The sequence below is a fragment of the Crinia signifera genome, chromosome 19 (assembly GCF_055691185.1).
Source record: "Crinia signifera chromosome 19, ASM5569118v1, whole genome shotgun sequence".
In the NCBI taxonomy this organism is placed as follows: Eukaryota; Metazoa; Chordata; class Amphibia; order Anura; family Myobatrachidae; genus Crinia; species Crinia signifera.
Window position 1 is genome coordinate 132,821,531 of NC_139226.1, and position 20,630 is coordinate 132,842,160.

At 44.1% G+C, this 20,630-nt stretch overlaps 1 protein-coding gene across 1 annotated transcript in view; it reads left to right on the plus strand.

Moving 5' to 3' along the window:
• Window positions 1–812: 812 nt before the first annotated feature.
• The window catches only part of VWA1 (von Willebrand factor A domain containing 1), a 124,803-nt gene continuing 104,985 nt past the window's right edge, over window positions 813–20,630 (plus strand). Inside the window, exon 1 of the mRNA XM_083163389.1 lies at window positions 813–1,355. Within this exon, the coding sequence (XP_083019515.1) occupies window positions 1,229–1,355 (127 nt within the window). The 5' untranslated portion in view covers window positions 813–1,228. The remainder of the gene's footprint in view (window positions 1,356–20,630) is intronic.

Here is a 20,630-nt window from a genome sequence, read left to right on the forward strand (position 1 = left end):
ATGCGATAGCATCACTGCGGTGTCGCGGCGCGGCAATGTTTTTCAATACATCCCGCCCTTTGTATGTATCCCAGGACAGGGTCTATGTAAAAACTGGACCCGGACTAGACCCTGGACCACCGGACTGGACATCAAAATCTGCAGTCCGGAGCTTGTAGTGTCCAGTCCGGGAGGTGTCCCGTCCGGGGGGTGTCTTGTCCGGGGGGGCTGCCTTTGACACTACAAAATGCAGAGTTTGATGTCCGGTCTGGCGGTCCAGAGCTTTTGCCCTGGTCCTGTTTTTACCTATAACCCCCCCCCCAAGGACCTAGTTGTATGGTGCGACAGAAACATCACAAACTGATGCTGCTTTGAATCGTGCAGCAAAATCAACCCAAATTTTTTTTTACAAAATCAGAAGCAATTCCATCTGGCCCAATGCACAAAATCAGAAGCAATTCCATCTGGCCCAATGCACAAAATCAGAAGCAATTCCATCTAGCCCAATGCACAAAATCAGAAGCAATTCCATCTGGCCCAATGCACAAAATCAGAAGCAATTCCATCTGGCCCAATGCTCGCATGACTTCTACACATCGTCTATTTGTTAACAATCTATTGTGAATATCCAGCTATTGGAAGATGAATGTCTGATTAGCAGCATGAGTCTATGTTCCAGCTCACCCTGCTGCAGGAACAGAGCCTCTGTATACAGCTAGCACAGTGCTTCCATATAACCTGTGTGAGCCTAGTCCCACTGTATCCAGCTGTTTCAGCATGACATCACAATGCAATGCCTTGCACACAAGCAGACTGGCAGTAGGACCCCGCAGGAACCCTGCTCTCCCCAGTGTCTGAGTCCTCAGAGGGTGTGTAGAGATTGAGAATTAAACTTTTTTCTTCCCCTACTCAGCAGTGTAACACGTCCGGGCAGCAGCAGCATAAGCCACAACGTTGGATGAGTTCACAGCCTGTTACTGCAGTAAGACTCCCCTGCCACAGATGCTGTAACCTGCTCCCCAATTATTATTATTATCACCTTTTATACAAGTCTGATCCTCTCCGCACATGTTATGCTGCAGCCAGCACTGAAGAAACTTGATTACAAGCAGCAATACATATTGTACTGGCAGCCGCAGCTCCTGGGCAGGAGGTGGTGTCACTGGCACTGAGGAATCAGCCTGTAAGACCTCCAGGGATGAGAAGACCAGCAGCTGGAGACTCTGATGCCCCCTACTAATGACTATGCATGGTCAGAAGAAGTTTTGGTAGTAGAGATAAGTTCCCCACACTGCACTCTGATATGTTTGTCTTCCTAGTACTCTATCTGCACTCTCTTCCATTGCCTGCACCAGGACAGACTATACCCAAAGCAGGTAAGTGTCCTTATTCACTGGCAGCATGCTTACCCTCTGACCCATTATACAGGGTGCAATGTCTTATGACTTGTGTGATTGTCCGGGGGGATACAAGTGAATTATTTTACAAAAATGATTATTTAAGCGATACAACATATTTAAAGTTATTTGTGACAGTATACTTTAATACATGTAGTAGGAACAAGACTGCCTGTGCATTGGCAGGCATGCTGATACTAGTAGTTCCATTACTATTATAGAGCTACAGATTGCTTTTCTGTACAAGAACTTTCCAGGGATTCATAGAAAAAAGGGGTTAATAGTTTATTACTACTAATACAAAATGATGTCAAACAATACAAAGGTTATAAGTGAGGACCACAAAAACTCCCAGAGAGCTACAGATGGCCCCTGAGCGGCCGGTAGGAAAGCTTTCCTCTATACATGTTCATATTATGTTGTGGGTGGCAAGTTCAGAATCTACCTTTACTGTAGGAATGATTTGACTTTTTTAGAGAGTCATGGAAGTGGGTGCAACCACTGAGACCTAGGGGGAGATGCATACCCTCCAACTGTACCGAATTTGCCGGTACAGTACCGTTTTTAAACAGTCTGTACCGGCAAATTTAAATTGTACCGAATGTACCGCATTTCAGCGGTCAGTCACTCACAGTGCGCCTCATGTTCCTCCTGGCTCCCGGGCGCTCCATGGGGCAGATGTATTAATCCTGGCGAAGAGATAAACTGGAGATAAAGTGGAGAAAAAGTGGAAGGAGATATCGCACCAGCCAATCAGCTGTGTTTGAAATATGACAGTTGGAAGTTGATTGGCTGGTGCGTTATCTCCATCCACTATTTCTCCACTTTATCTCCAGTTTATCTCTTCGCCAGGCTTAATACATCTGCCACTAAGTGTGATGTCTGGACTGCACCGCCGGCTCCCCCCCTCACCCGTTCCCATGTGTGCAATGCGCGGGCCGGTGCCGTGCCGTGCTTCATGATGTCACGCGCCGACGCCGGCACCGCGCACCCAGTGCAGTGTGCAATCATGGGAGAAGAAATAGGACTCTTCAGACTCTGCCCTCAGTTTCCCTCTTGGCTGCGAATCTGCCTGAGTGCTCAGGGCTGCGGTGGCCAGCCAGGAGCCCCGGGGTGCGTGACACACTGACTGAACCTGGATTCGGAGGAGCCTGCCGCAGCACACAATGTAAGTGCAGCAATGTAAGGTGGCTCAGCTTGTATACTTTATATACTCTTCTTTATAAATCCATCGTGTGACGCACCTGCTGCAGCTCATGTCACATGGTGGCTTGGTGGCTGCTGTTATATTAAATAATATACTTATTTATTTTAATATTCCAGCAGCCACCAAGCCACTATGTGACATTAGCTGCATCAGGCTGAGGGGAGGGGAGGGGGGGGGGGCATATTGCCATTTGTCCCACAGGGCCACTCAGTACACATTCGGAAAGGGGAGTGACCACGCCCACTTTACCCATGACCACGCCCACTTTACCCGTGGCCACACCCCCTTCCTAAATGTGTACCGATTTTGGCCCCTCAAATGTTGGAGGGTATGGAGATGTGCACTGAGTTCCCGATGTCTTACGGACAGTGTTCTGTCAGTCGATAGGTGGACACCAAAAGTTAGACATGCATTAGTCCGACAGTGACTAAAGTTAGACATTCATTAGTTAGTTAGACATTGACCAAAAAGTTAGACATGCATTAATTAGACATTAACAAAAGGTAGACATTCGTTAGTTAGACATTGACAAGAAAGTTATACATGCATTAATTAGACATTAACAAAAGTTAGACATTCATTAGTTAGACATTGACAAAAAAGTCCGACATGCATTAGTCCGACGGTGACTAAAGTTAGACATGCATTAGTTAGTTAGACATTGACAAGAAAGTTAGACATGCATTAATTAAACATTAACAAAAGTTAGACGTTCATTAGTTAGACATGCATTAGTCCGACAGTGACTAAAGTTAGACATGCATTACTTAGACATGACAACCGACTTTTTTTTTAAAACCTACTTGATCATGTTTTACCATGCCAGTGGGCATAGAGGGAGAAGAGAATAGTGTGCCAAGCTCAGGGAGGCATCGTGATGCAGTACTGTCGGTACTGACATGGCTGTGTCTTTACTTTTGTCAATGTCTAATGCATGTCTAACTTTTGTCAATGTCTGACTAATGCATGTCTATCTTTTGTCAATGTCTGACTAATGCATGTCTAACTTTTGTCAATGTCTGACTAATGCATGTCTAACTTTTGTCAATGTCTAACTAATGCATGTCTAACTTTTGTCAATGTCTGACTAATGCATATCTAACTTGTCAATGTCTGACTAATGCATGTCTAACTTTTGTCAATGTCTGACTGATGCTGTGTACACACGGGGGCGATAGGGGCTATAATCGCTGGTAATATGGTCGCAGGCGACCATATTGCCAGTGATTGGAGTGCGCACCAGCGATAAATCGCCGGGTGCGCGCTCCCGTTTTCTGCCCCATTGTAATCGCTGCTCCTGCGACCAGCTAATTACCTCTGCGGCTCCCCCAGCAGAGGTTCCTTTTCATCAGCGACCATCTCTGGTCGCTGATGCAAAGGAGACACTGGGCAATATATTGCTCAGGAATATATTGCTAGCAATATATTCCTGAGCAATATATCTCCCCCCGTGTGTACGGGGCTTAATGCATGTCTAACTTTTGGTGTCGATCTGTTGACTGTCTGACTAAACATTGTCTGTGAGCTATACCACATCCATGTGCACCTGCCCCCTATAAAGGACATTGGGAAAAATGCACATAAAAATTTCTACACGTATGTGTAAACTCAAGATGTGTAAAACAAACCGCAGCATTTGCACCAGATGTACAAGTGTATACGATAGTGTAGAGAACTGTTTTCAATTACAAATCACACAAAAAAAATCATGTTTTCAGGATTTCTTTAATCATGTACAGGTGAGTTCACTGGTTTTGCTTAAGTCAGATATTATCCATCTCTGTTTTCACATCAGTCAACCCGTTTAATCCCCTGAACACGTTTCAAGGCAGAATGCAGGGGACAGCCTATCACAGGTCTGTAATCTGTTGTTTTTACTAAATACCGTTTCAGAGCCATTCACACTATATAAAAACGTCTTTGAATCGTGTAGGACTCTGCTTTTTAAACGTTTTGAAATACCGGTTATCTGTAACTGGTAAATGAACTCTGGCGCTTTCCCACTGCAGCCTTAAACGTTTTGAAATGGGAAAAAAACGGCAATATACCGTCTAACAAGTGCAGTGTGAAAGGGGTATTAGTGAATGCTAAAGTCTGACTATGCTACTTTTCCGCAGTATAAAAATAGTATGGGACGTGTCATGTGTAAAAGAAAGCATATTGTCGCTACTCACTGATAAATGCAAAAGGTTCCTTTCAATAAATACAATTTTCTAGCCTCAAAAATACAAATGTCTGTTATTTTCCCTTTTAATAGTCAAATGGGAAATGTCTTTCCTGCAGCAGTCCAAGTGAGAAAGTCAGATCAGCAATGCGAATACACAGTCACAACACTGATGATTTAAGTACTATCAGCTGTAGAGGTCAATAGGCATTGAGCCAATCAGACGCAGCAGTGTAGTGATGCTGGCAGTCATCATCTGTATCATTGCCCCAGCCTTATTATCAGGACCTTCTAAAAGGTGCAACTGCGCATGTATCTAAATAAGCCCCAAACCACATGGTCCTCCTACATGTCAGAACAACCCTCTCTGTTCTCAGCAAAGTGTCATAAAGACCTAACAAACCTCATATATTTTCATACACAGGGTCACAACAATTGTTATTATTTGCAGTTGTAAAGGGACGGAGTTTATCCCCTTTGCTGCTTAAAGTGAAACAACCTACATGAATTTACACAGGAAGTGGAATGTTGCATTACACTGTTGAGTAATCGGGTAACATTATAATAAATGATTTGCCAAAAACTTGTAGGACAGTAAAACTGTTTACAAAGCCAAGTGTGAAAAAACAGCTGCATGTATCTGACCTTGCAGATGGGTTTTGTGCAGACATGTGGCTGCAGTTATCGCTTGTAAAACTGGAGTGAATGCGCTCCACCGTGAGGTACAGAAAGTAGTATGTGATTATGGTGTGGCTATAGGTAGACATTGTGACAGGCAAAGTGTATAGGAAATTATCCAGAACAAGATATTTGAATCCATTGAAGAATAAAATGAGCTCTTTTTCTTAAATATTGGAGCAGCTGTATGTATTGAGCTGACCTCTGTCATTTGTCTATGGTGCCAGTGGGTATTCTACATCGCGTCTCTTCAGGGCCCGATTAAGTTCTGTGGGGGCCCTGAACAGCAAAAGCGACCGCCCCTGTAGCCCTGTGGATAATCCGCCACTGCGTCTCTTGGTAGTAGTGATTATTTACCTCATACAGTGCACTTCAGAACTTGCACCTGTCTGTATGCATACGCAGAAAGTGGACGATTTTGGACAAATTTTGCAGGTGATGAATTCTGGGGTTTTTATATGGTAGATAATCTGTGGTTGGTGTTACCATATAGAAGCCTATGGCCTTCTCATGGCATTTTCCCCTGAGAAGGACGGTGGAGGGACTCTTAATCCTAAACCAGGAAGTCTTGTGTTCGGAAAGACAGCATTTATCGGGAGAGGTGTCCTTTGCGACTGCAAATTATTTCCAGAACCACAACCTTTCTTTGCTCTCAAAAGGGGAAAATGTCCTAAAACTTCCTACAGAGTGGAGAAGTTGTGGCCTACACTTTTTCCATTCAAATTCAGTGCCACAACTATGGCCTGGTCATAAGTGAGCATTGGGGCAAGGGGGTTTACGGTATCATACCTACCTGTTGAAAGAAGAGGGCACTACTGCACAAAATCCAGTCTACGTGTTCTCCAGAGAGGCTTCATGCTGTGTTCCAAGATGGCCAACGAGATCTCAAATAAACGTGTACAAGCATACACATCTCAAAGTGTGTATGCTCCTTACGTTATGGAAACCCATCAGGTGTAGCTGTAACTGTAAAGTAAACCAGCTGATAAAATACCACACCTTGGGAATAGTTCTAGGTATTGGATGGAGCAGCTTTTCTGACCGTGAAATCCACATTTTTATGTTTATAAGCTTTCATTACATACCTAAGGTCTTATGGTTCTCTTAATCGTTCTCTATCAAAACAAAGACATAAATCATTTCCTGTTTGTGATGTGATGGGGCTGCCGGGGTTGCTGCTTATATTAGAGTGTTCTCAGCTGATCAGTTGATGGAACTTATTCGGCTTGAAGTAAACAAGCTTCAAGTGATGACAAGTCGGTTTGTGTAACATCCACAGCCTGATCTTCAGGAATGTTACTTTTATTTACCGTGACATTTATATCATGTAACAAAAAAGAACATAGAACGTATACAGTATTTCCTTGAAAAATATGGGTCATAGGGTTCATAAGAAGAAGGTCAACATGTCTGAAGGTTATCTCTAAACCCAAATTTTTCCCATTCCGCAGAAGATCTGCGTCTCTCATCCACACTCATTACTTGCTCCCACTTACACTTGCAGGATTTTTGTCGGGCAGCACCCACCTTATGGAATGCCCTTCCACACACACTAACACTCTCCTCTAACCTCCAAACTTTCAAGCGTTCCCTGAAAACTCACCTCTTCAGGCAGCTTATCATATTCCGGACCCCCACACAACCTCCAGTAGCATTTATATCTATTTGCATCCCATCAGGACTGTCCTGTAATCTGGTGGGACTGCTATGCTATGGAATCCTATCCTTATGTATCCCTCCTATTTATCCCTATAGAGTGTAAGCCTGTGAGCAGGGCCCTCCTACCTCTATAGGAGATGGTTTCTGCATCCCATCAGGACTGTCCTGTAATCTGGTGGGACTGCCATGCTATGGAATCCTATCCTTATGTATCCCTCCTATTATCCCTATAGACTGTAAACCTGTGAGCAGGGCCCTCCTACCTCTATATGAGATGGTTTCTGCATCCCATCAGGACTGTGCTGTAATCTGGTGGGACTGCCATGCTATGGAATCCTATCCTTATGTATCCCTCCTATTATCCCTATAGACTGTAAGCCTGCGAGCAGGGCCCTCCTACCTCTATATGAGATGGATTCTGTAGCCCATCAGGACTGTCCTGTAATCTGGTGAGACTGCCATGCTATGGAATTATATCCTTATGTATCCCTCCTATTATCCCTATAGATTGTAAGCCTGTGAGCAGGGCCCTCCTACCTCTATATGAGATGGTTTCTGCATCCCATCAGGACTGTCCTGTAATCTGGTGGGACTGCCATGCTATGGAATCCTATCCTTATGTATCCCTCCTATTATACCTATAGACTGTAAGCCTGTGAGCAGGGCCCTCCTACCTCTATATGAGATAGTTTCTACATCCCATCAGGACTGTCCTGTAATCTGGTGGGACTGCCATGCTATGGAATCCTATCCTTATGTATCCCTCCTATTATCCCTATAGACTGTAAGCCTGTGAGCAGGGCCCTCCTACCTCTATATGAGATAGTTTCTGCATCCCATCAGGACTGTGCTGTAATCTGGTGGGACTGCCATGCTATGGAATCCTATCCTTATGTATCCCTCCTATTATCCCTATAGACTGTAAGCCTGTGAGCAGGACCCTCCTACCTCTATATGAGATGGTTTCTGCATCCCATCAGGACTGTCCTGTAATCTGGTGGGACTGCCATGCTATGGAATTATATCCTTATGTATCCCTCCTATTATCCCTATAGACTGTAAGCCTGTGAGCAGGGCCCTCCTACGTCTATATGAGATAGTTTCTACATCCCATCAGGACTGTCCTGTAATCTGGTGGGACTGCCATGCTATGGAATCCTATCCTTATGTATCCCTCCTATTATCCCTATAGACTGTAAGCCTGTGAGCAGGGCCCTCCTGCCTCTATATGAGATGGTTTCTGCATCCCATCAGGACTGTCCTGTAATCTGGTGGGACTGCCATGCTATGGAATCCTATCCTTATGTATCCCTCCTATTATCCCTATAGACTGTAAGCCTGCGAGCAGGGCCCTCCTACCTCTATATGAGATGGTTTCTGCATCCCATCAGGACTGTCCTGTAATCTGGTGGGACTGCCATGCTATGGAATCCTATCCTTATGTATCCCTCCTATTATCCCTATAGACTGTAAACCTGTGAGCAGGGCCCTCCTACCTCTATATGAGATGGTTTCTGCATCCCATCAGGACTGTCCTGTAATCTGGTGGGACTGCCATGCTATGGAATCCTATCCTTATGTATCCCTCCTATTATCCCTATAGACTGTAAGCCTGTGAGCAGGGCCCTCCTACCTCTATATGAGATGGTTTCTGCATCCCATCAGGACTGTCCTGTAATCTGGTGGGACTGCCATGCTATGGAATCCTATCCTTATGTATCCCTCCTATTATCCCTATAGACTGTAAGCCTGCGAGCAGGGCCCTCCTACCTCTATATGAGATGGTTTCTGCATCCCATCAGGACTGTCCTGTAATCTGGTGGGACTGCCATGCTATGGAATCCTATCCTTATGTATCCCTCCTATTATCCCTATAGACTGTAAGCCTGCGAGCAGGGCCCTCCTACCTCTATATGAGATGGTTTCTGTATCCCATCAGGACTGTCCTGTAATCTGGTAGGACTGACATGCTATGGAATCCTATCCTTATGTATCCCTCCTATTATCCCTATAGACTGTAAGCCTGTACGCAGGGCCCTCCTACCTCTATATGAGATGGTTTCTGCATCCCATCAGGACTATCCTGTAATCTGGTGGGACTGCCATGCTATGGAATCCTATCCTTATGTATCCCTCCTATTATCCCTATAGACTGTAAGCCTGCGAGCAGGGCCCTCCTACCTCTATATGAGATGGTTTCTGTATCCCATCAGGACTGTGCTGTAATCTGGTGGGACTGCCATGCTATGGAATCCTATCCTTATGTATCCCTCCTATTATCCCTATAGACTGTAAGCCTGCGAGCAGGGCCCTCCTACCTCTATATGAGATGGTTTCTGTATCCCATCAGGACTGTCCTGTAATCTGGTAGGACTGACATGCTATGGAATCCTATCCTTATGTATCCCTCCTATTATCCCTATAGACTGTAAGCCTGTACGCAGGGCCCTCCTACCTCTATATGAGATGGTTTCTGCATCCCATCAGGACTATCCTGTAATCTGGTGGGACTGCCATGCTATGGAATCCTATCCTTATGTATCCCTCCTATTATCCCTATAGACTGTAAGCCTGCGAGCAGGGCCCTCCTACCTCTATATGAGATGGTTTCTGTATCCCATCAGGACTGTGCTGTAATCTGGTGGGACTGCCATGCTATGGAATCCTATCCTTATGTATCCCTCCTATTATCCCTATAGACTGTAAGCCTGTGAGCAGGGCCCTCCTACCTCTATGTCGGTTTGTATGTACCCAGTTTGTTTAATCACTGTTGTTTCCAATTGTAAAGCGCAACAGAATATGCTGCGCTATATAAGACACTGTAACTGAATCTGCTGCGCTATATAAGACGCTGTAACGGAATCTGCTGCGCTATATAAGATGCTGTAACGGAATCTGCTGCGCTATATAAGACGCTGTAACGGAATATGCTGCGCTATATAAGACACTGTAACGGAATCTGCTGCGTTATATAAGACACTGTAACGGAATCTGCTGCGCTATATAAGACGCTGTAACGGAATCTGCTGCGCTATATAAGACTCTGTAACGGAATCTGCTGCGCTATATAAGACACTGTAACGGAATCTGCTGCGCTATATAAGACACTGTAACGGAATCTGCTGCGTTATATAAGACACTGTGACGGAATCTGCTGCGTTATATAAGACGCTGTAACGGAATCTGCTGCGCTATATAAGACACTGTAACGGAATCTGCTGCGTTATATAAGACACTGTGACGGAATCTGCTGCGTTATATAAGACACTGTAACGGAATATGCTGCGCTATATAGGAAACTGTAAATAAATAAATAAGGTTGACATAGGGTTAGGTTGACAGTATCATTAGTGGGCCAGGGCTTAGCAGGATCTGAATGGGGAGGTAGGGGTGTGATCACAGGCTGTTGGGTGAATGCAGCCACTTTCATGCAGTTCACTTCTCCCCTGCCCTCCCAAAGCCCACTCAGTTCTGAGAGGGAAGCACCTCCCCCACAGAAAATGGCATAATATTTACGCAACAATTTCGGACTGCCAAATGTTTAGAGATGAAAATGTAAGAGTTTACTTAATTAGGCAAATAGCACTAACATACCTCCCACTCGTCCGAAATTTTGAGGAAGTGGCCTCAGGGTGAGGGGCGTGGTCTTCAAATCACATCACTCGTGCAAGGCCACGCCCCCATTTTGCCGCTGCTGCCCCTCTGCCTGCGGAGAATAGACATGGGACAGTTGGAAGGGTGCCACAAAGTGGGCAGTGACACGGGGCAAATTCACCCTCCTCCTTTATATGCCGATTGGCTGATTCAGAATTGCACACAAAGGCCATTTTGGGGACAATCTTGTGGCGTTTTAAGCATCTTATACAAATCTTCATTTGCAGAGGAGAGGATGGCAATAGGACTTAACCAATTAACCCTTATAGTGCCAACATTTCTGTGAACGATTTTCAAAATATCCGCTAAAAATGCCACCTCGCTCACAGCGACCTTTCTTATAGTATAAATAAATACAAATACAGCCAAGTCAATTAATTGAAGTTTAACATGCGCTCTGCCACCCTAATAATTGCTTCAGTGTCCTGTCCCCTGATGGAACTGTCTTTATTTCCCATGTACTGGTCCTAAATGGCCTTTTACTTTAACTCCTTATTTAATGATTTAATTTTTATTAACTTTTTTGCTCATTTATGTGTTGTTAGGAGCTGCAGAACCCTTGTGGCGCCATATAAATAAACCATAATAATAATGATCCTTTTTCACTGGACAGACAAGTGTCCAATGAGAAAGACAACGTGTGTCAGGTGATGTGAATAGATGTCACATCACTGACCCACTGACTTTTTGACTGTCCACCTTCCCTATGTAGACCTAATTATTGTTTCGACCTAATGACCCTGTCAACCTAACCCATGTTGATTTTCAGTCATGTCGACATTCAAGCATGTCGACCTAGTGTTGTCGACTTAATACTTGCAGACCTAGCGTCCGTATCCTATTATCTCTACCTGTTCCAGTATTGTCTGTTTGGAAGCCTGGGTATTATTACAGAAAACCGCACTTACCAGGGGCTTAATAAAATCAAGTCACAACAAAGAATCTTTGAACCCAGTACAGCACAGTGCAGTTATTAGTTCATATATTTTTGTGTTTTTTTTAATCACCCACAAGATGCAATTAGCCGTAACAATTAAGCACTCTCCATTCCATGTTTGGAGGCAGAACAGTAGTATCCTTCACTGGCTGATCCGTAGCCCAGATCAGAATGCAGACAGGCAGCGAGGAGAATGTTTCCCCTTGTCTCTTGTTGGCTAAAACACAAACGATGATTAGCTAATCTGTCGTTTGCTTGCAAGTTCATTATGAATGATATTATCACACATTAATATATTCAGTATTGTTTGATTCATGGTAATAGATCTAAGCTATAAAGTAAGTAAATATATCATCGGAACATCTTAGTATCTTGGACTCTATTAAAAATAAATATACAGTACATGTATTAATAATTCCTGCTTACAATTGTATGAAACCTAGCCTAATACAACAGCTTATATTTCTCCTGCTCGTCTTTCTCTGAATTATCAGTCACTGCTGCCAGGCATGAGATATACCTCCCATGTATGGGTTCTTGAGGTCATGCGTACATTATTAGTACAAGACTACAAAGGGGTTTTCCTGGTGGGCTGCTGGCTCAGAGACATTTTAATGTGTGTTGTTAAATGCAGATTATTTGCAGTAACTATTTGTACTTGAGTCAGGTCTGGATCGCACCATAATCATAGGCACCATCAGCAATCCCTTGTTCCTAACATAAGCATGCTTCCTGACCAGTGGCAGCTCTGGGCTCCTCACCTTTCCCAGCAGTTCATGGTGGTGTCCTGCACTGTACCTTTACTCATCTGTGTCTGTTTTGGCTGTCACAATGCACCACACATTGCTAATTTCAAAAGCTCTGCCTCTCCCCCAGGGCTGACCCTACAAATACACTACAGTGCCTGGCGCTGGGAGGCTCGGTAGGAGTGCAGTTTTCCAGTATTTTAAAACCCCTGGCCCATTTATTTTAAAGCGGCAATCAGTTACACTGAAAATCCAGGTTGATTTTGCCACGTAATTGATTGCTGCTTTAGAAAATGTAAGCTACATGCTAAACACATTACAATAAGTACTACCACTTTGTATCAATAACATTTACCGCCACATACAATTCAGAAACACATTAAGGGGGGACATGCTCAACATGTACAAATATATAAGGGGCCAATATAAGGAACTCTCAAGCACCCTTTTTACTGCAAGAAAGGAATCTAGGATGCGAGGGCACGAATTTAGATTAGAAGAAAGAAAATTTTGTTCCCTCAAAAGAAAAAAATTCTTTACGGTCAGAGCAGTCAAACTTTGGAACTCACTTCCTGGAGAGGTGGTGTCGGCAGATACAATAAATACGTTCAAAATAAGGTTGGACAAGCAGTTATTGGATAAAAACATCCACGGGTACGAATAAGAATCATATTCTGTCTTTTACAAGGGATAAGCTATTAAAACGTAGGTTGAACTCGATGGACGCAAGTCTTTATTCAGCCTTATCTACTATGTAACTATGTAACATTAAGATATACATAACACGGGCAGGAGGCATGTGATTTGGGATAGCCAATAAGATCCTGCTTTGAAATCAGAGTAAATCAGAGTAAATCAGAACCTGCACATCTCTAATAAAAAGCCTTATTTCATATAAGTTATAGATTTACGTCCAGCTGAAATATAGGATTTTTCTATACGTGTGTTGTAATAATACAAGAAATCTTACAGTACATGTTTTATTTTTGGATTTTTGGATTTTATATGGTCATTGCCTCTTAGCAACACCTGCTTCTGTTTATATGTGTTGAATTTTGTAATGTCTGAGCTGGGTTTGGCAGAATCCACGTTCCATATGGTAAATAAGTACAAAATGTGATGTAAGTGATAGGTCAGCCTAGGTTGCCAATACCTATGGGATCAGCCTGTACTGTAACTGTGTGCATGCGAGATGATGCTATTATAGAAGAATGTGCTGTACAGTATGTCTATTGAGGTTTCAATGGCATTATGCACAAACAAATGACAACCCATGTACACTACAGTATATAGCATGACTAATACATTTAGTGCCACTATAATACACTTGGGAATATTATCTGCTATAGCCTTCAATGTATAGGGTGGAAAGTGGGCGTCACACCTCTGGTTTTCATAAATAAATCAAGTCCACCAACTGTGGCACATGAATTACTCCCAACATTTCAGATCAGTCCCTCACATAAGATGTTGTACTAAACACATGTGAAATGTTGGGAGTGTGCCAAGTGCCACAGTTGGTTGACTAGATTTATTTATGAAAACCAGAAGAGTTATGCCACCCCAATACACAGCACCCCCCCCCCCTTTCCTTCCCAGTAAACATCCTGAGGTGCAGGTTACGATTATAGGATTGCGCCAGTGCATGTAGAAAAGCCTACACCACCATAGGTAATCACTTAGTGCATAGGGAAAAAATACTTGTGTTTTCTGGAAAAAGAGGTTTATTTTCAGCTAAGAAAGACTTGGTGGATACTGGTTTATCCAAATGTTGCCCAGATGCAACCAAACTCTACTCACAGATGGCCCTGCTAAATGTGCGCATACAGTACACCAAACTAATATACACACATGAGCATATACCTGACATCAGGTAAAAGGTGCCCACTATGCATCTCAGTGAGGTATGTGTGTTATACACAGGACATTCTGCAAATAACATACATGATAATGCATTTGATTCATGCAATATACGCCATAGTGTATTGGGTAAAGCCAGTGATATTGTTGGTCTATGTATTGGAAGGAGGCTTTGTAGTGGAGAGAGTGAGCGAAGTAAGGAGGCGGGGTATTGGGGACAGTGAGTGAAGTAAGGAGGCGGGGTATTGGGGACAGTGAGTGAAGTAAGGAGGCGGGGTATTGGGGACAGTGAGTGAAGTAAGGAGGCGGGGTATTGGGACAGTGAGCGAAGTAAGGAGGCGGGGTATTGGGGACAGTGAGTGAAGTAAGGAGGCGGGGTATTGGGGACAGTGAGTGAAGTAAGGAGGCGGGGTATTGGGACAGTGAGTGAAGTGAGGAGGCGGGGTATTGGGGACAGTGAGTGAACTGAGGAGATGGGGTATTGGGGAAATTGAGGGAAGTGAGTAGGCTGTGGATTGGAGAGAGCAAGGGAAGTAAGGAGGCTATGTTTTGGGGAGATTAAGTAAAGTGAGGACGCTGTGTATTGGGAGAGTGTGTGAAGTGAAGGGGCAGTGTATTGGGAGAGTGCGCGAAGTGAAGGGGCAGTGCATTGGGAAGAGTGGGTGAAGTGAAGGGACAGTGTATTGGGAAGAGTGGGTGAAGTGAAGGGGCAGTGTATTAGGAAGAGTGGGTGAAGTGAAGGGGCAGTGTATTGGAAGAGTGCGTGAAGTGAAGGGGCAGTGTATTGGGAAGAGTGGGTGAAGGGAAGGGCTAGTGTATTGGGAAGAGTGGGTGAAGTGAAGGGCTAGTGTATTGGGAAGAGTGGGTGAAGTGAAGGGGTAGTGTATTGGGAAGAGTGGATGAATTGAAGGGACAGTGTATTGGGAAGAATGGGTAAAGTGAAGGGGTAGTGTATTGGGAAGAGTGGGTGAAGTGAAGGGGTAGTGTATTGGGAAGAGTGGGTGAAGTGAAGTAGCAGTGTATTGGAAAGAATGCGTGAAGTGAAGAGGCATGGTATTGGGAAGAGTGGGTGAAGTGAAGGGACAGTGTATTGGGAAGAGTGGGTGAAGTGAAGGGGCAGTGTATTGGGAAGAGTGGGTGAAGTGAAGGGGCAGTGTATTGGGAAGAGTGGGTGAAGTGAAGGGACAGTGTATTGGTAAGAGTGCGTGAAGTGAAGGGGTAGTATATTGGGAAGAGTGGGTGAAGTGAAGGGACAGTGTATTGGGAAGAGTGGGTGAAGTGAAGGGGCAGTGTATTGGGAAGAGTGGGTGAAGTGAAGGGGCAGTGTATTGGGAAGAGTGGGTGAAGTGAAAGGGCAGTGTATTGGGAAGAGTGGGTGAAGTGAAGGGCTAGTGTATTGGGAAGAGTGGGTGAAGTGAAGGGGTAGTGTATTGGGAAGAGTGGATGAAGTGAAGGGACAGTGTATTGGGAAGAGTGGGTGAAGTGAAGGGGCAGTGTATTGGGAAGAGTGGGTGAAGTGAAGGGGCAGTGTATTGGGATGAGTGGGTGAAGTGAAGGGACAGTGTATTGGTAAGAGTGCATGAAGTGAAGGGGTAGTATATTGGGAAGAGTGGATGAAGTGAATGGACAGTGTATTGGGAAGAGTGGGTGAAGTGAGTGTATTGGGGTGAAAGGGCAGTGTATTGGGAAGAGGGGGTGAAGTGAAGGGGCAGTGTAGTGGGAAGAGTGGATGAAGTGAAAGGGCAGTGTAGCGGGAAGAGTGGGTGAAGTGAAGGGACAGTGTATTGGGAAGAGTGGGTGAAGTGAAGGGGCAGTGTATTGGGAACAGTGGGTGAAGTGAAGGGGCAGTGTATTAGTAAGAGTGGGTGAAGTGAAGGGACAGTGTATTGGTAAGAATGCATGAAGTGAAGGGGTAGTATATTGGGAAGAGTGGATGAAGTGAATGGACAGTGTATTGGGAAGAGTGGGTGAAGTGAAGGGGCAGTGTAGTGGGAAGAGTGGATGAAGTGAAAGGGCAGTGTATTGGGAAGAGGGGGTGAAGTGAAGTGGCAGTGTAGTGGGAAGAGTGGATGAAGTGAAAGGGCAGTGTAGTGGTAGTATATTGGGAAGAGTGGATGAAGTGAATGGACAGTGTATTGGGAAGAGTGGGTGAAGTGAAGGGGCAGTGTAGTGGGAAGAGTGGATGAAGTGAAGGGGCAGTGTAGTGGGAAGAGTGGGTGAAGTGAAGGGACAGTGTATTGGGAAGAGTGGGTGAAGTGAAGGGACAGTGTATTGGGAAGAGTGGGTGAAGTGAAGGGGCAGTGTATTGGGAAGAGTGGGTGAAGTGAAGGGGCAGTGTATTGGGAAGACAGGGTGAAGTGAAGGGGCAGTGTATTGGGAAGAGTGGGTGAAGTGAAGGGGCAGTGTAGTGGGAAGAGTGGATGAAGTGAAGGGGCAGTGTAGTGGGAAGAGTGGGTGAAGTGAAGGGACAGTGTATTGGGAAGAGTGGGTGAAGTGAAGGGGCAGTGTATTGGGAAGAGTGGGTGAAGTGAAGGGGCAGTGTATTGGGAAGAGTGGGTGAAGTGAAGGGGCAGTGTATTGGGAAGAGTGGGTGAAGTGAAGGGGCAGTGTATTGGTTGTGCGTGATGAGAGGAGCTGTGTACTGAAGAGAATAAGATAAGAGAGCGACTTTAGGATTGTGATAGCAACAAACAATAATACATGGAAATGCTTTATTTAAAGCATTATTTCTAAAATAAATTGTATTTTTATCCTCAAGTTTTTCTAAACGTCTTTTATAATTTTTACTTTTAACCAGAAAGACAATTTCAAACAGTCACATGTGTATCCAGACATTCCTCCCAATGATTACACATCAGACAATTGGGACAAACCGGCACCCGAATCCTTTCCATATCTACCCAGAAACTCTCCCCTAACTGCCTAAACTGTGTGTGTTGAGGGAAACTCTGCCTCTTCCAAGGAAGGGAATCAGGACAGTTAGGAGGCAATTATTACCTTGTAGTATTGTTGGGGCTGAATACTGCTTAGTACTACATTCTCTATCACTGCCATGGTCGCTAATTATACTCATTAGTGGGGTAATGGTACAATTAGCGAGGAATTATTATTTGACGTGCTGTTAAGGTTCTGTGTTTAGTAATGCAAGTATCCCTTGAATATCAGACGAGTCCCATTTTCCATAGAGAATACTTCACACCCATAACATCCACCAAATTATTATTATTTTTTTCAATCTGCAAGTTGAAAATTAATCTTGCTCATTAGTAGAACATCCTCATACTTGCTGCTCGGGAATGTCAGGGTTCCTGGCAGAAGAGGAGAGTTCTCTGCCAGTCATTGTGCCACTGGTGGGACAACGGTGCTTTGTATTCTGGGCCTGCCAGCACAAGCAATGACTGTTGGGTACTTTTCACTTGTAAAGGAAAAATGCTGCTGGCATTTGCCAGAATGCAGTGCATGTCATATAATTTCAGAGAGAAAGTCTTTAAATCCCAGATTAGGTCTTTCCGCTCTGTCGCTGAACACTCCCCGGACACACTGACTGTTCCATCATTTTTGTTATTCATCATATATTTCAACAGAGACATTTTTCAGCAAAGGTTCCATTGATATTCAGTCACTCGTAGTTTACGGTGATTATTACAGAGCCGTGTTCCTGTGGCCTTGGCTTCTTCCACAATTGAAGTGCAATCTCTTTTAACCCCAACATAATTTTATCTTTCAGCAGTTTTGAGACTCCTGTATCATTTGGAAAGTAATGGGGATAATGAGCAGAAATAATCTACTCTGTGCGGGGTTTATTGTATGAAAATCCGCAAATCATTTTGTACTCTCTAGACAGAAATGATACCTTTTATCCTCGAAAAAGCATAATCGGGTGGACTAAAGAAAAAAAATCGTATTTGTCCATATAAAGTGCATTTATACATTTGAAATGGATGTATTTTTTATTTTTTTTTGTGACTTCTGCCTTTAAAGAGTTATGGCTGCATGTTATTCTTTGGCAAATTGGAAAGTAGTCAGTAATCCAGTAATAAAGCTTGTGCCAAAAGTAATAGGGTGGAGGAATCTGACAGTTCAGAGATTTCGTCAAGATTTCAGATAAATATGGTGTCAATGGGGCAGATGTATTAACAAGAGATAAATGCAAGGATGATAAAGAGAGATAACGGTCCAGCCAATCAGCTTCTTACTGACTTTTTTCAAACACAGCCTGTAACATGGCAGCTAGGAGGTGATTGTCTGGACGTTTATCTCTCTATATCACCCTTGCATTTATCTCTTGTTAGGGCTTAATACATCTGCCCCAATATTTGGTAATACAAAACTAAATTTTCCTTACACGTGCCACTGTATATCCTGCTTATTTTAATCTCTTCTCAAAACTTTCCTATTGAAATACTAAAGGATATTCAATTACATGCCAGTCGAAAAATCTGCACTTTTCGCCATTTTTTAGGTCGACTTTGCATTAAACTTATTCAGTTAAAGTGTCAATTTTTTGCCTGTGCAAAAATCTGGCAGGGACAAAAAAAAAAAAACAGTTGAATCAGCAAATTACTGATCCAAGTCTTTTTGTCAAAACTGCATTGGTTTCAACTATTTCTTTAGTCATGTTTCGCCAATGCAGTCCAGTGAACCACTCACACCGTTACTAAATGGATGTGGGTTTAGAGAAAATTTTTAGGGGGTCCGCACTAATAATCAGGAAATAATATTATTCTCTTATGAAAATTAATCTTGAGGTCATAACTAGGGATGCCAATCCCGGGGGCATTTTTTCAATCCCGGAATTTGGGATTGAAAAATGCCCAATCCAGGGATTCCCGGGATCCCGGGATTGGCTTCCCTAATCCAAAAACATACAAATACAAAACCCCCCTGGCCACCCGCAAATTTACTTACAGGTGCGGTGCGGCTGGGTGAATGCAGCCTGGCGAGAGGATGGAGCCTGTGTGGGTGGCGTTGGGCGATGGTACGGGGGTCCGGGAAGAGGGAAATGCAGGCAGCCTGGGTGGGTGGGCGGTCTCATGGAGGCGGCAGGAGGTCAGTGCGGTGCGCACAGTAAGAGACGGCTGTTGTGTGGCCTGTGCAGAGTGACCTCTGACGTCGGCACGCTGCGCAGAGCCACACTGCCTGGGACGGGTGTAGCCGGGCAGCGTCTGAGCATTAGACTGCCTGGCGTTTTAGGTGCCAAATCCCGGGATCCCGCCGATCCTGATCCTGGGATTGGCTACCCTAGTCATAACTGACTATTATTAAAGAGGAATCCTCTATTTAACATCACCTCGCAATATTGGCCCTTAGGCCTTTAATTGTTTTTGTGATGTCTGTGGTGCACCCCCGAGTTGACACGTTTATATATCGAAAAGGACAAAGAAAAAAACTTAGATGAGGTGCGCGCTTTATCCCCAATAGAAATGATATTACATACTAAAAAATCTTTTATTATTTTCGGTACTTGTGTAGTATCACGGCTCCCACGATGGGCATCGTATAGGAAATCGCATCGCATGCCATCGCTTCGGGTTGGCTTTGATAGTGGGGGTGGTACAGTGTGAAAAAAGACATTTGGGGTGCATTTAACATGTTTGCTACTAATTTAAATGCATTTGGATGCATTTGTGATCAAAATCGCATGCCATCGCATCGCATGGCATGCGATGCGATGGCATGCGATTTTTATAACAAATGCATAAAAACCCCGGAAAAATCGCATCGCACCGCATGCCACTACATATGGCATGTGATGGCATGCGATGGCATGCGATGGGAGCCGTGAAGGTATACAAGTACCTTATTTTCTATTAAATCTGTATAAATGAAAGTAGCCAATCACGTGAGCGCACACGTGACCGGCAGAAGCCATCTCCGGTCAGCAATTGGATTTTCAGAGCGGCACCAGGAGACTCCCGGCATTGTGTACCACAGGACCGGTAAACGATCACTTCCCGGTGTAGCGGCTAGCACTACTGAAGTGCCGGCTGCAGGCGAGCGGCCCCCTCTCTTCTCTTTTATATCGCCCTGTGTCCCTCCATGTGCAGCTCTAGTGGTAGAATTTAAGGCCAATGAACTGATACAGGAGCTTATCATATATATATATATATATGGTGGTGTTAATGCTGATAATACATACTGAATGCTTTATTAATTACACTAAGAGCAAGTCATATAAATAACTTTATATTTATATATAAGATGTGTATCGCTTTGATCCCAGAACAGGAGTTGATCCCAGAACCTCACTCCTGTTTTGGGATCAAAGCGATACACATCTTATATATATACTGTAGTGGCTTGGTATAAGGCCATAGATTCTAAGCTCATTTGAGCAGATCCATTCCTT